The sequence below is a fragment of the Loxodonta africana genome, chromosome 20 (assembly GCF_030014295.1).
Source record: "Loxodonta africana isolate mLoxAfr1 chromosome 20, mLoxAfr1.hap2, whole genome shotgun sequence".
Taxonomy (NCBI): Eukaryota; Metazoa; Chordata; class Mammalia; order Proboscidea; family Elephantidae; genus Loxodonta; species Loxodonta africana.
In genome coordinates, this window is record NC_087361.1 from 52,102,780 (window position 1) to 52,115,407 (window position 12,628).

At 41.2% G+C, this 12,628-nt stretch overlaps 1 protein-coding gene across 6 annotated transcripts in view; it reads right to left on the reverse strand.

The window, feature by feature from the left end:
• Nucleotides 1-10,197: 10,197 nt before the first annotated feature.
• GRIK1 (glutamate ionotropic receptor kainate type subunit 1) overlaps nt 10,198-12,628 on the reverse strand; it is a 476,634-nt gene continuing 474,203 nt past the window's right edge. For 4 of the 6 annotated variants that reach the window (XM_023548472.2, XM_023548471.2, XM_003410315.4 and 1 more), the window contains one exon: nt 10,198-10,670. In XM_023548472.2, the coding sequence (XP_023404240.1) occupies nt 10,515-10,670 (156 nt within the window). In that variant the 3' untranslated portion in view covers nt 10,198-10,514. Of the gene's footprint in view, nt 10,671-11,095; nt 11,183-12,628 lie in introns of all 6 variants that reach the window. The other 2 variants (XM_010590326.3, XM_023548468.2) reach the window with 1 other exon arrangement.

Here is a 12,628-nt window from a genome sequence, read left to right on the forward strand (position 1 = left end):
TTGGTAGGATCTTTGGCCGATCTTCCAGCCCATTTTTATACTCTAAAGATGCAAAATATTTAAGCCAACTCAGACAAGTTAGAACCCGGTAGTTCTTTTAAAGAGTTGGAGTTTGTCGCTTTTGATGACTGATGCCCGCAGATGACCATTACTAGAGAAGTGTCCAACTCAGTTACAACCTACGTCCTTCAGGTTACAGCTTACATCCTCTTTTCTTCCTTACTCAGTGCTGGTATAGAAGTATTCAGCTCCATATTCCAGTCTATCCTCCTTATAAATGTGGAGGTAGTTGCTCTTTGGAGCTCTGGTGGTACAGTGGTTGAGAGCTCAACTGATAACCAAAGGGTTGCCAGTTCGAATCCACCAGCCACTCCTTGGAAACCCTATGGGGAAGTTCTACTCAGTCCTGTGGTTTGCTATGAGTTAAAATTGACTTGAAGGCAACGGGGTTTGGTTTTGTTTAGTTTCTCTTTAACTCATCTCAGGAGCTTTTATTCCCTCCTCCCTCCCTCCTTTCCTTCCTCCCTTTCTTCTTCTCTCTCACTTTCTATTTCCATCCCTCTCTGCCTTGCTCTCTCCCTTCTTCCTTCCTTCCTTTTATTTTATTAGTCCTGAATCTTTGCATTTTGTGGGTGTGTAGTCACCTGTGCCAACCTGTTACATAGTTTTAGGGTTGGGGTTAGACTTTTATCTTTTATTTCACAAATGATGTCCGAGGTTGCCAAGACAAATACTAAGACTTCCTTTGAGGAAGAATTTCCCAGACATGGACATTTGCCTGAGAATTCTGATGTGCTTTGTGAGTTTTTAGGAGTTTGTAAACATTTATTATGTATTTGGGTTAAAAATAACCTGGAAAACATAAGAGGGAAGAAGGGATGGGAAATATGAACCCCGGTTCTCTCCAGGAGAGTTTCAGAAGGGAGAAGATAAGTAAAGTTTCATTTTAGGGTGATTTTGTGACCTTGGTTGGATTCATTTGCCCATTCCATGGTTGAGCCTGCCTCTGGGAGTGCCAATAGGGGGGCTAACTTGGACAGGAAACAAATTTCTTGTACAGGTTATCAAACATGGGCTGGATGACTTTAAGGTCAAACTAACTAAGCACAGGTAAAGGCCAGTGGAGAGAGGGGAAGGAATCAGGGAAAGTTTCGTGTAATCCCTGTCATTTGACCTGAATATTTAGGTCAAGTTCAGACATGGAGAGAAAGACATGGGGAGGGAGAGGACGATAACAAAAAGCTTCCCCATCAATAGGACAGCATGAACCAGGTACAGTTTGTAGATGTTGGTTGACTCTGATTCGATGAAATTAACCTGGTGCTTGGCTCCTAACAGCATTATTTTCTAGAGGAAGTCAGAAGGAAATCATCCAGGAAATCTGTATGATGAGATCATTAAACATTTCAGTGAAATATACCCTTGCAATTAATTTTATTTGCCACATGCATGCTTATGAATCACTGCATTTGTTGGGATGTTGTGAAAAGGTCAAAACTAATTGTGTTTGTTATGATGAGCTTAAAACTCCAGCTGTCATTTGTTACATCGGGTCCCTTGAGATAATGCAGACTCAATTCCATCCCTACATTGGAGTTTAGAGTGTCATTTTTTAAAACTCTAATGAAAATATTTCTTTTATCACTATAATTTGGTTTATTATGCTTAAAGCCACCAAATTACTTTAAAATCTTGGCATGGCTTTGTTAAAAATGGTCTCATTTGAATTTGCTGCTCTAGGTACAGAATTCATCATGAAATAAGGAAAAGCAGCGTCCCCTTCAGAGACGTTCTCCAGGTATCTTAAAGATAGATCTACAAATACTGAAGAAGTTGTAAACACATTTAAAATTTCCTCTAAGGTTGGTTATTTGCAAATCTTTATCTTGTGTGCGTTTTCTCTTCCTAAAATTACTATATTTCCTTGTGAGCAGACAGAGAAGCAAATCTAAGGAAAACCCAGTGGCATTCAAAATTATGGCCTCCAAAAGTCAAATGTCTCAATAAATCTTTGCCTTTGAAATTTGACCTATTCAGTTCTAATACTCTCAAAGGTAAGGACTATGTTGTCTTCATAATCTGTAGTAGATATCTACATGATGCGTGCTCAAGAGGCTTTTCCTTCTTTATGTTGTTGTTGTTAGCTGCTGTCGAGTCAACCCGACTCATGGCGAGCCCATGTGCAGTGGAGCTAAATGCTACTCAGTCCTGTGTCATTCCCATGATTGATTAGAGATCACACCCCTGTGATCCATAGCAAGTAGATCACCAGGCCTTTCTTCCTAATCTCTCTTAGTCTGGAAGCTCCACTGAAAACCTATTCAACATCGCAGTGACATGAAAGCCTCCCCTGACAGACAGGTGATGGCCAGGCCATGAGGTGCATCGGCTGGGAGTGGAACCAGGCCTTCTACATGGAAAGCAAGAGTTCTACTGCTGAATCACCAATGGCAAGTCTTTGTTTACTACATACTATATGCAAGCGAGGAGCCCTGGTGGCACAGCAATTAAGAGCTCGCTGCTAACCAAAAGGTCGGCAGTTCGAATCTACCATTCACTCTTTGGTAACCCTATGGTGCAGTTCTACTCTGACCTATAGGGTCATTATGAGTCAGAATCAACTTGATGGCAATGGGTTTGGTTGGTTTTTATATGCAAGAGGGAGCCGTGATGGTATAGTGGTTAAGAGCTCGGTTGCTAACTAATAGGTCAGCAGTTCAAATCCGCCAGCAGCTCCTTGGAAACCCTATGGGGCAGTTCTACTCTGTCCTATAAGGTTCCTATGAGTCAGAATCTACTTTCTTTCTTTCTTTTTTGATTAATGCAAGAGACTGGACAAGTTATATAGAGTGATTGAAATGTAAAAGGGATTTCAGGTTCATTTTTCTAGAAGTTTATAATCAGCTGGTTTCACAATCTAATGGTTTCCCCTGAGGCTGCTGGAAACCTGAGGAGGCTTGAGAGTCTGTCACGTCACACCATTCATGTGTCTTAAGTAAGATGATTTGAATGGCTTGCCTAGGGAACGAGAGATGTTCAAAGAGTAATTTCAAATGAGGGACACAACTAGTCCAGATATTCTGTGAGTAGTTCATTTTGTTAAATATTAAGAGCTAGAAGATGACATTCTTCTACTGAAGTTCCTTGGCAATGTGCTGGTATGCTTCAATACTGCCTCCAGGAGACACTGATAGCTATTTCTCCACCAACAGTACTCCAAGATGGTAGGAGATGACTAATTACTCCATGGGTAGGTCTTTAAAAATTGAATCAAGATTTGTACTAAAATACAAAGATAAGATGGTGTAGTGTTTGTGGTCAAGAGCCCAGGTTCTGGCATCTTCTACATTCAAGGTAGAATCTTGGCTCGCTAACCAAAAAATCAGCCTGACCTTGGATCAGGTCTGTAACCTCCTTTCTGGCAGTTTCCTTCTCTGTGATGGAGGTAGTAATGCAGAGTGCCAACCTCTTGAGGCTGTGGAGAGGATGCTACGAGATCTTGTATGCCAGGATTGAGTGGGGTTTGGCTGAGAATAAATGGCCTCTAAGAGTTAGTAGAGAGCAAGGTATGGTAGTAAAAAAAATATATATATATTAACCTCAGGTTTGCTTTGAGTATTTATGAACAAATGTGAAATCCCTGAGTAGATCAGATGGTTAAGCACTCGACTGCTAGCCAAAATGTTGGTGGTTTGAACTCAGTCCTCAGAAGACAGGCCTGGTGATCTGCTTCTTAAAGGTCACAGCCATGAAAACCCTATGGAGCAGTTCTACACTGCACACATGGAATCACCATGAGTCAGAACTGACTTGACGGCAATGCAACTAACAACTACTACAATTTATGCAAAGTACCTGGACTTAGTACAAGCTCATTGAATCAATGATACCTGCTATTACATTTATGGGAAATCCTGGTGGAGTAGTGGTTAAGAATTTGGCTGCTAACCAAAAGGTTGGCAGTTTGAATCCACCAGGCACTCCTTGGAAACCCTATGGAGTTGCTATGAGTTGGAATCAACTCAACAGCAATGGGCTTGGTTTTTTTTTCTTGGTTTGATTATCTTTATTAACATTATCTGATGGCTTGACCTTGGTATCTACTGAAAGCATACCAATGTGAGACTAAGGTAATGGGAAATATATATAATGTTGTGTGCCGTCATGTAGGCTCCACTTATAGTGACCCTAGAGAACAGAGTAGAAATGCCCCACAGGGTTTTCTAGGCTGTAATCTTTATGACCCCACACATCTGTCAGTTCGTCATACTGTGGGGGCTTGTGTGTTGCTGTGATGCTGGAAGCTATGCCACTGGTATTTCAAATACTAGTAGGGTCACCCATGATGGACAGGTTTCAGTGGAGCTTTCAGACTAAGACAGTCTAGGAAAAAGGACCTGGTGGTCTACTTCTGAAAAAAATTAGTCAGAAGATCAAAGAAGAATCGATGCCTTTGAATTATTGTGTTGACAAAGAATATTGAATATACCGTGGACTGCCAGAAGAATGAACGAATCTGTCTTGGAAGAGGAACAATCAGAATGTGCCTTAGAAGCAAGGAGGGCAAGACTTTTTCTCACATACTTTGGACACATTATCAGGAGATACTAATCCCTGGAGAAGGACATCATGAGTGGTAAAGTAGAGGGTCAGTGAAAAAAGGAAGACCCTCAATGAGAAAGATTTACACAGTGGCTGCAAGAATGGGCTCAAGCATAATAGCAACTGTGGGAATGGTGCAGGACAGAACAATGTTTCGTTCTTGTTGTGCATGGGGTTGCTATGGGTGGGAGCCGACGCGACAGCACCTAACAACAACAACAGATCTTTACAGGGGCAAATCACCAGGTCTTTTCTACCATGAAGCAGCTGGTGGGTTGAACTGCTGACCTTCTGGTTGGCAGCCGAGGGCTTAACCATTGTGCCACTCAGATAATGTATATTTATCTATATATCTGATTGTACAAATACACATACATACACACATATACATTTCTCATAATGTGCAAGTAAAATGTTCAAGCCAGCCTGACTCCTTCCTGGTTGTCCTGAATTACTTTGATATACAGTAGGGATCGTTTGACTTCCACTGGCTCCTTTATATTTGTCTCTTTCATTAACAGGACTGGCTTCAACTTTATCAGTAGAATCCTGTGGCTGCCAAGAAGACGAAGGTGGAAGACCAATAAGTATTATTTGTTGTCTGACTGGACACTTTGGTGAGGGATATTGTCAGCTGCTGTTCAATTGGCCCCTAACTTATTGCAACCCCAGGCATGAAGGAGTGAAATTTTGCCTGGTGCTGCACCATCCGCTTGATTGATTGCAAATCACACCATTGTGATCCATAGGGTTTTCACTGGCTGGTTTTCAGAAGTAGATCACCAGGCCTTTCTCTGTAGTCTGTCTTAGTCTGGAAGCTCTGCTGGAACGTACTCAGCATCACGGCAACATATGTGCCCCCACTGACAGATGGGTAGTGGCTGTGCATGGGGTACATTGGCCAGGAATGAAACTTGGGTCTCCAGCATGCAAAGAGAGAATTCTACCATTGGACCACCACTAATAAAAAAATAATAAAAAAAAAAATAGGGGGCCCTAAATCCGTAAGACTTCACTATTGCAGGCTTAATGGCAGAACTGTCCGGGGGCAAACTAGGATGCCTGGTCACTCTACCAATGAGAAAAAAGGGATGGGAAAGGAGGAAGAAAGAAGAACACGAGTATAAATAAATGGACAAACCAGACAGCATATACCCACAAACCCATTTTGGAGTTTTAGTTAAGTTACTAGGTTGTCTAAAGGAAGAAATTTCTGTAATTGTGTATTTTGTGGGCAAAGCTTAAAAGCAAGTCTCCCTAGGGCCTCAATGATGTAACTATGAGGGCACTCAGTTGCAGAGCCAGCCCTGCAAGTTTCTGGGTTTCTAAACATTAACATGTTGGGATGGTTTAACGGTGACCATTTTATTCCTGAGGCTTAAGGGACTTTGAGTTATTACTTGTAAATATAGTATGTACGTCTCCCCTCTGGTAGATTCACTGCTCCTATTTTGTCCTGCTTCTTTTCTCCACATTGCTATTTTTTAGAAATATAACTGGAACAAGTTTCTCTTTGAATACAGAACTCCAAAAAAAAAAAAAAAAAACCAAACCTCTTGCTGTTGAGTTGATTCCGACTCAGAGTGACCCTGTAGGACAGAGTAGAGCTGCCCCCACAGGGTTTCCAAGGAGCTGCTCGTGGATTCGAACTTCCGAACTTTTGGTTGAATACAGGACTAGACTTGAACAAAACTGACTACCAGGCACAGTGTGCCTTTGCAGTCTAAGTTCGAGCCTCCACTTTCCCTACCTCTTCCCCCACCCCAATGGGCACCTTCTCTATGCACTCCTTTGACTTGGGTGGAATGGCTGGTTCACTCTGGTCCCATAGACATTGAACTTTGGACATCCTTGACTAGTTAATGCCTGTCCTCATCCCATTGCTCTAGGCTGGAAAAGTCAACTAATAAATGACTTGACTGGGTTGTGCTAATGATACAACCTAGGATGTAGGTTATAACCCAGACTCTTGTAACCAATGCTCCAACTTGTCGTCTAACCCATTGGCCCCTCTGATGTTGGGGAGAATTAGGAGGGACATACATTTTGGGACTGGTAGCCTATACCACTATAAGTTTCTTTAAAAATAACATTGCATGGATAGCTTCCAGGGACAACTTTCCCTGAACAGACCTTCTTATCCCTTGTATTATTTCTCCTTTGAAACAACCATCACAGTGCCTTCTTGATTAAGAATTCATTTAGTCCTTTCAGGTCAGCAAAGAGTGAAGTTAAAACAGGAGATGCTGAGATAGAGAAAAAATGCTACTCAAGTCTACTTTATGTTGTTATTAGCTGTTGTTGAGTTGGCTTCTGATTCATGGGAATACCATTCACAAGAGAAAAAATACTGCCTGGTCCTGTACCATCCCCATAATCATTTGCAGATCAGATCACTGTGATCCATAGGGTTGTCAATGGCTGGTTTGGGAAATAGATCTCCAGGCCTTTCTTCCCGGTCCATCTTAGTCTGGAAGCTCTGCTGAAAGCTGTTCAGCATCATAGCAAAATGCAGACCTCAGCTGATGGATGGGTAGTGGCTGTGTGTGAGGTGTATTGGCCAGGAATTAAACCTAGGTCTCCCTCATGGATTCTACCACTGAACCACCAATGCCTCTTAAATCTACTTTATCTTCACCTAATATTCTTTAACCAACTTCCTTCCTGTTTCCGCTTCCCCCTAGTTTCTTCCAGGCCAAGTATTAAAAATTCAGAGCCTCTCTCCAGCTCCGTGTGGTCAACGTAAGCAGTAAATTGTACCTCATCCCTTTTCTCTTACGCCACCACCTGTCTGTCCATTTGTCGTCCTGTGGTGGCTTGTATGTTGCTATGATACTGAAAGATATGCTGTCAATAGAGTTCCAGCAGTCTCAACCATAGTGGACGGATTTCAGTGGAGCTTCCAGACTAAGACAGACTAGGAAGAAAGGCCTGGTGACCTACCAGGCCCTTAGTCAGTGAAATCAGTCAATGAAAACCCTATGGATTACAACAAAGTATTGCCTGATATAGTGCTGAAAGATGAGCCTCATGGGATGAAAGGCACTCAGAATGTGAGTGGCTTCAACAATGGACTGGAGCATACCAACCATCGTGGCGATGGTGCAGGACCTGGCAATGTTTTGTTCTGTTGTGCATGGGGTCAACATGAATCCAAGCTGACTCTGTGACAGCAACGGTAGCAAAGGCAAGAAATGCCCAAATTTGAAACTTGAAAAAATATCTGAACCGTGAACATCTTCTTTCAATCAACACTTGCCTTGATCTCCTCCTGAATATCTCACCTGAGCAATCTTTGTCTTTTTGCATCAAGAAATTGCTGAGGGAAGAAATGGTAGATCTAGTTTTTAGTGAATTTTGCCATTGATCTCTACATAACTCTGTGTGAGTTACTGTTCTTCAGTGAATAGAGTGAATATCTCAAAGATTAATGGTTGTTCCAGGGATTTTTCTGGACCAGGCTCCACAGAGTCTGAAATTTATTCTTCCCTTCTCTGAACTCATGAGCTTACTCTATTCTTCAGCCCAACACACGTAGGCACACACAGAAACATCTGCCCTTCCGTATGCACCACGTGTGCTTTCAGAATGAAAATATCGGGGAAAAGGAGGGTGATCATGCTACTACGTTTAGCAGGTGGTATAAAAAGGGACTTTTTTGATTTTGCCTAATTCAATATATTTTCAACAAAGTTATTCACAGCAAACATTATATGCCTTGAATAAAAATTTAGTTATGGAGAAGTGAAAAGGGGATAATGGGCTTTAAAATACCTATAAACCAGACTGGCACACAGTATATTTTAGATGTGAGAAGTTGGTAGGTACACTTATTTTTCCGCAAATGACTGTAATAATATGTGAAAAGGTACAGTAGTGTGTCCTGAACTCTTTCTCTAATTTCCTCTAATGTTACATTAGAAAATGTAAAATACAATGCCTTTGGTATAATGTTTAGTGAAGTAAATAACTTTTATATTTTTTCCTTATATTATTACCTTTCCAGTCCGTCTTCAGAGCCCTGGTGGCACAGTGGTTTAAGAGCTTGGCTGCTAACCAAGAGGTCAGAAGTTTGAATTCACCAGCTGCTCCTTGGAAACCCTATGGGGCAGTTCTACTCTGTCCTATAGGGTCACTATGAGTTGGAATTGACTCCACGGCAATGTTGTTTTGTGTGTGTGTGTGTGTGTGTGCTCCCTTAGCATCTGATTTCCCTGGAGGAAGTTCTAATCCTGCTGAGTAATAAGTTGCTTTTCTTCTTCATTTTACACTGAACCGTGTGAGGGCAGGGACCATAGCTGTCTTTCTCACTGTGTTATCGCCAGAAGCTAGAGTGGTGCCCAGAATGTGGTGAGAACTTTTATTTGTTGAATGAATTTTCCCTTCTCAGTATTCTTTTATCTGACACTCACTGATATTTTGAGTGCCGTGTAGACTATTTATGAAATTAGATTTCGAAACACAAAAATGAATTGTTTTACCTTACTGTAGTAACGAGGTACTTGGCGGAAACTACCAAAAAAACCAAACCAAACCTGCTGCTGTCGACTCGACTTTGACTTATAGATAGCGACCCTGTTAGGACAAAGTAACACTGCCCCATAGGGTTTCCAAGGAGCGCCTGGTGGATTCAAACTGCAGCCTTTTTGGCTAGCAGCCATAGCTCTTAACCACAACTCCACCGGCATTTCCGGGAGAAAATACAAGTATATTTTAACTTAGAAAAGATGGTGTCTGTGTAAACAGGCGGTGTCCCTGGATGGTGTAAATGGTTAACATGCTCGGCTGCTAACTGAAAGGCCGGGGGTTTGAGTCTACCCAGAGGCACCTCAAAAGAAAAGGCTAGCAATCTACTTCTGAAAAATCAGTGATTGAAAACCCTGTAGGGCACAGTTCCACTCTGACATACATGGGTTGCCATGGGTCAGAGTTGACCCCACAGCAAGTGTTTATTTATTTATTTAAATCTAAACAGGTAAGAAAAAAAAAAACCCAGAAAACAAAACCAAACCCATTGCTGTGGAGTTGATTCCAACTCATAGCGACCCTATAGGACAGAGTGGAACTGCCCCATAGGGTTTCCAAGGGGTGGCTGGTGGATTCAAACTGCCAACCTTTTGGTTAGCAGCCGAGCTTTTAACTGCTGCACCAATATTAAGAGGACTCTTCAGAATAGCAAACTCAAGTACGGGACAGAGATATATCGGTGAGGGGGCAGGGTGAAGGATATAAGGGGACAATTACCCCCAAGAACAAGTCCAAAGGGGCACTAGATGAAGCACCAAATGACATTCCGAGGCATCACAAGTATGAAAGACGCCTGACTGAGGCAGCTGGACAGGAGGGGACAAAGTGCTGCTACTGAGGCGTCACCACTATCAACATGCTTTCATCTTGAAATTGGGGGGAGAGAGCAATTAGAGATTGCCCCTGGGCACTGGAATTGGGGGAGCACAACTTAGAGATGGTCCTTGGATGCTTATTACCCTTGATATCTGAGCTACATCCCTGCCAGGTGACCTTCGGTAACCAAATGTTGTGAATGGCAGCCAATCATGGGGAACAAATGGACACTCAAACTTATTCTGGAAAAACAAAAACAAGAAAACAAAAACCCTGTTGTTTTATTATTATTTAGAAAGCACACACAGCAATGTATTTGGGGGAGAAAGAGAAAATGCAAAGTAGGTAAGCATACAAATTCATTTCAAAAGAACCGATGCCACTTGCCAAGTAATATCTGTCTATGTGAGCTTCTTAAACTTTTGTGTTTCTTATATCTGTATACACAACCAGAGTCATATGCACAGATATATGGGAAGTCCTTGCAAGCCTGTTAGCTTTTCACCCAGTGTTGACCTGGGCATATCCTTCTTTGTTCCCTGAAAATTTCCTGCAGATGTTTCCTTGGGTCAAGCCACAGTCTCTTTTCTCTGAGTTCGTCTCTGGTGGCAAGTAAGGATACTTGTGAAGGAAGATTTGCCCTTAGTTCTTGACTTTTTCTTCAACTTTTTCTGATTCTTGAGTGAGATTCCCAGCTCTTCCATGATGGCATTGAAAGAGAGACACTAGAGGGCGTGAAATAACAGGACATCAGGTCAATTACTCATTTCTTCCTAAATCCACGGCTCTGTCCCTTACCTAGGCTATTATGAATACAAGTTCTCGACTTTAAGACAACTCCACCACCAGGTAAGTTCCCAGCCAGTTCCCATCACCTCCTCCTCCGCCCGATGGCCACCCACCTTTTCTACTTGGGGAAACCGAGACAACAAGTTAGCTGGGCAGATTTTAGGCAGACACGTCCACAAATGCAGTAGTATAAAATTCCCCGGTCAGAGAAACTTCAGAGCTCTCCAAATAGACAACTTACCTTTGCTGAGACACCAAAATAGAGTTAAATTAAGTCATTTCTCCCATTAGGATGATCCAAACATTGATAGGTATATCAAGGCATACGGACACTTCATAATGCTATAGAAAATGAACAAACCTTCTCTACACCAAGGCTTTGTTTTTTTCTCCCATGAAACCTTACTTTGTTCCTAAAATAAAATCTAATTCTTGATGACTTTCCTTTCTGATAAAAAAAAAAAAGAAAGAACAATTTAAAATTGTATATTTTCTCCAAAAAACAGAGATTGTGGCAGCAGCAATGACGCAGCTGTGGTTGAAATAAAAATAATGGTACTGAACTGCACAGCAAAAGTGACGGTGTAATACGAGAAGAACATGAAATTATGGTTATGAAATATTATACATATGCAGATGGTATAGATGTATAATATATGTACACACATATACATTAGATTTACATCCTATCTATCCGCATGCACAGTATATAAATGTCCTAATAAAACATAATTTGCTGTCATTTCTCCCAATCAGATATTTGAGTGATAAATTCCTGCTTGTTGGGATTTCTGTGAAGTAGTGGTGTTTTTGACGAGGTTAGTCTGAAAGCATCCTCTGAAAAACGAAAAGCCATCGGTACAGCATAGCGAAGTGCAAGCATCACTGTTTTAGTATTTGCTCCCAAGATGAATATGGCTGAAAATCAAAATGGCGCCAGCGTGTGATTTATCCAGATTGTGAGTGTCGTATTGAGAGAAAATGATGTTCTCTCAGTGCGAAAGACTTAGCATCCACTGTGGTCCTTACATATCAGTGTGCAATATTTATTTTTGAAAATTTATATTCCATTTTGTTCCCAAAAAAGGATTTGATGTAGTTTAGATAAGTAGTAAAGTTTTTTTTTTTTTTTTTTTTTTGGCTTGATTTGAAACCTATACATATAAATTTAGGTTCTAGATGTAAATTACTATCCCACCAGACAAACTCCTCATAAAAACTGGTTGTCTGCATATGACTTTCTATTTCTTTTAAGCGTAAGTTTTTATAGGATTCAAATTTCATTTGCATTGTTTTATGGTGCTAAAAAATTAAAATGCAGATCATGTATGTTTAATTCTCTTCCCACTGGCAAATTGGGAGGCTATCATGTTACACAAAGAAAAAATTCAGAAACGTTTCTTATGGGTTATCTTTCAGAAAAAATGTTACAGCAAGTATATCACAAATGAAATGATTTTTGGTAACATAACGTAATGTCAAGTTTATGTGGTACTACTGAGATCAGATGAATATTTTATAATGTCATTGTGATAGACAGGGTTGTATTGGGATTTTAAAACTTCGCTCAGAAAAGTATTTCATTGGAAGAAGGTGTTTTGCATGGGATATTTCTGGTTTCTGAAAGATTATTAAAATGGAAGGAAGTGGGGGAGGAAAGAAGGAGTGCCTAGCATTTTACAAATGCTATTGTATGTAAAAGAGGTCCTGGGTGGTACAAATGGTTAACACGCTCAGCAACTAACTGAAGGTTGGAGGTTCAAGTCCACTCAGAGGCACCTCAGAAGACAGGACTGGTGATCTACTTCTGAAAAATCAGCCATGGAAAACTGTATGGAGCACAGAGGGGTCACCATGAGTCAGAATCGACTCACGGCAACTGCTTTGGCTTTGG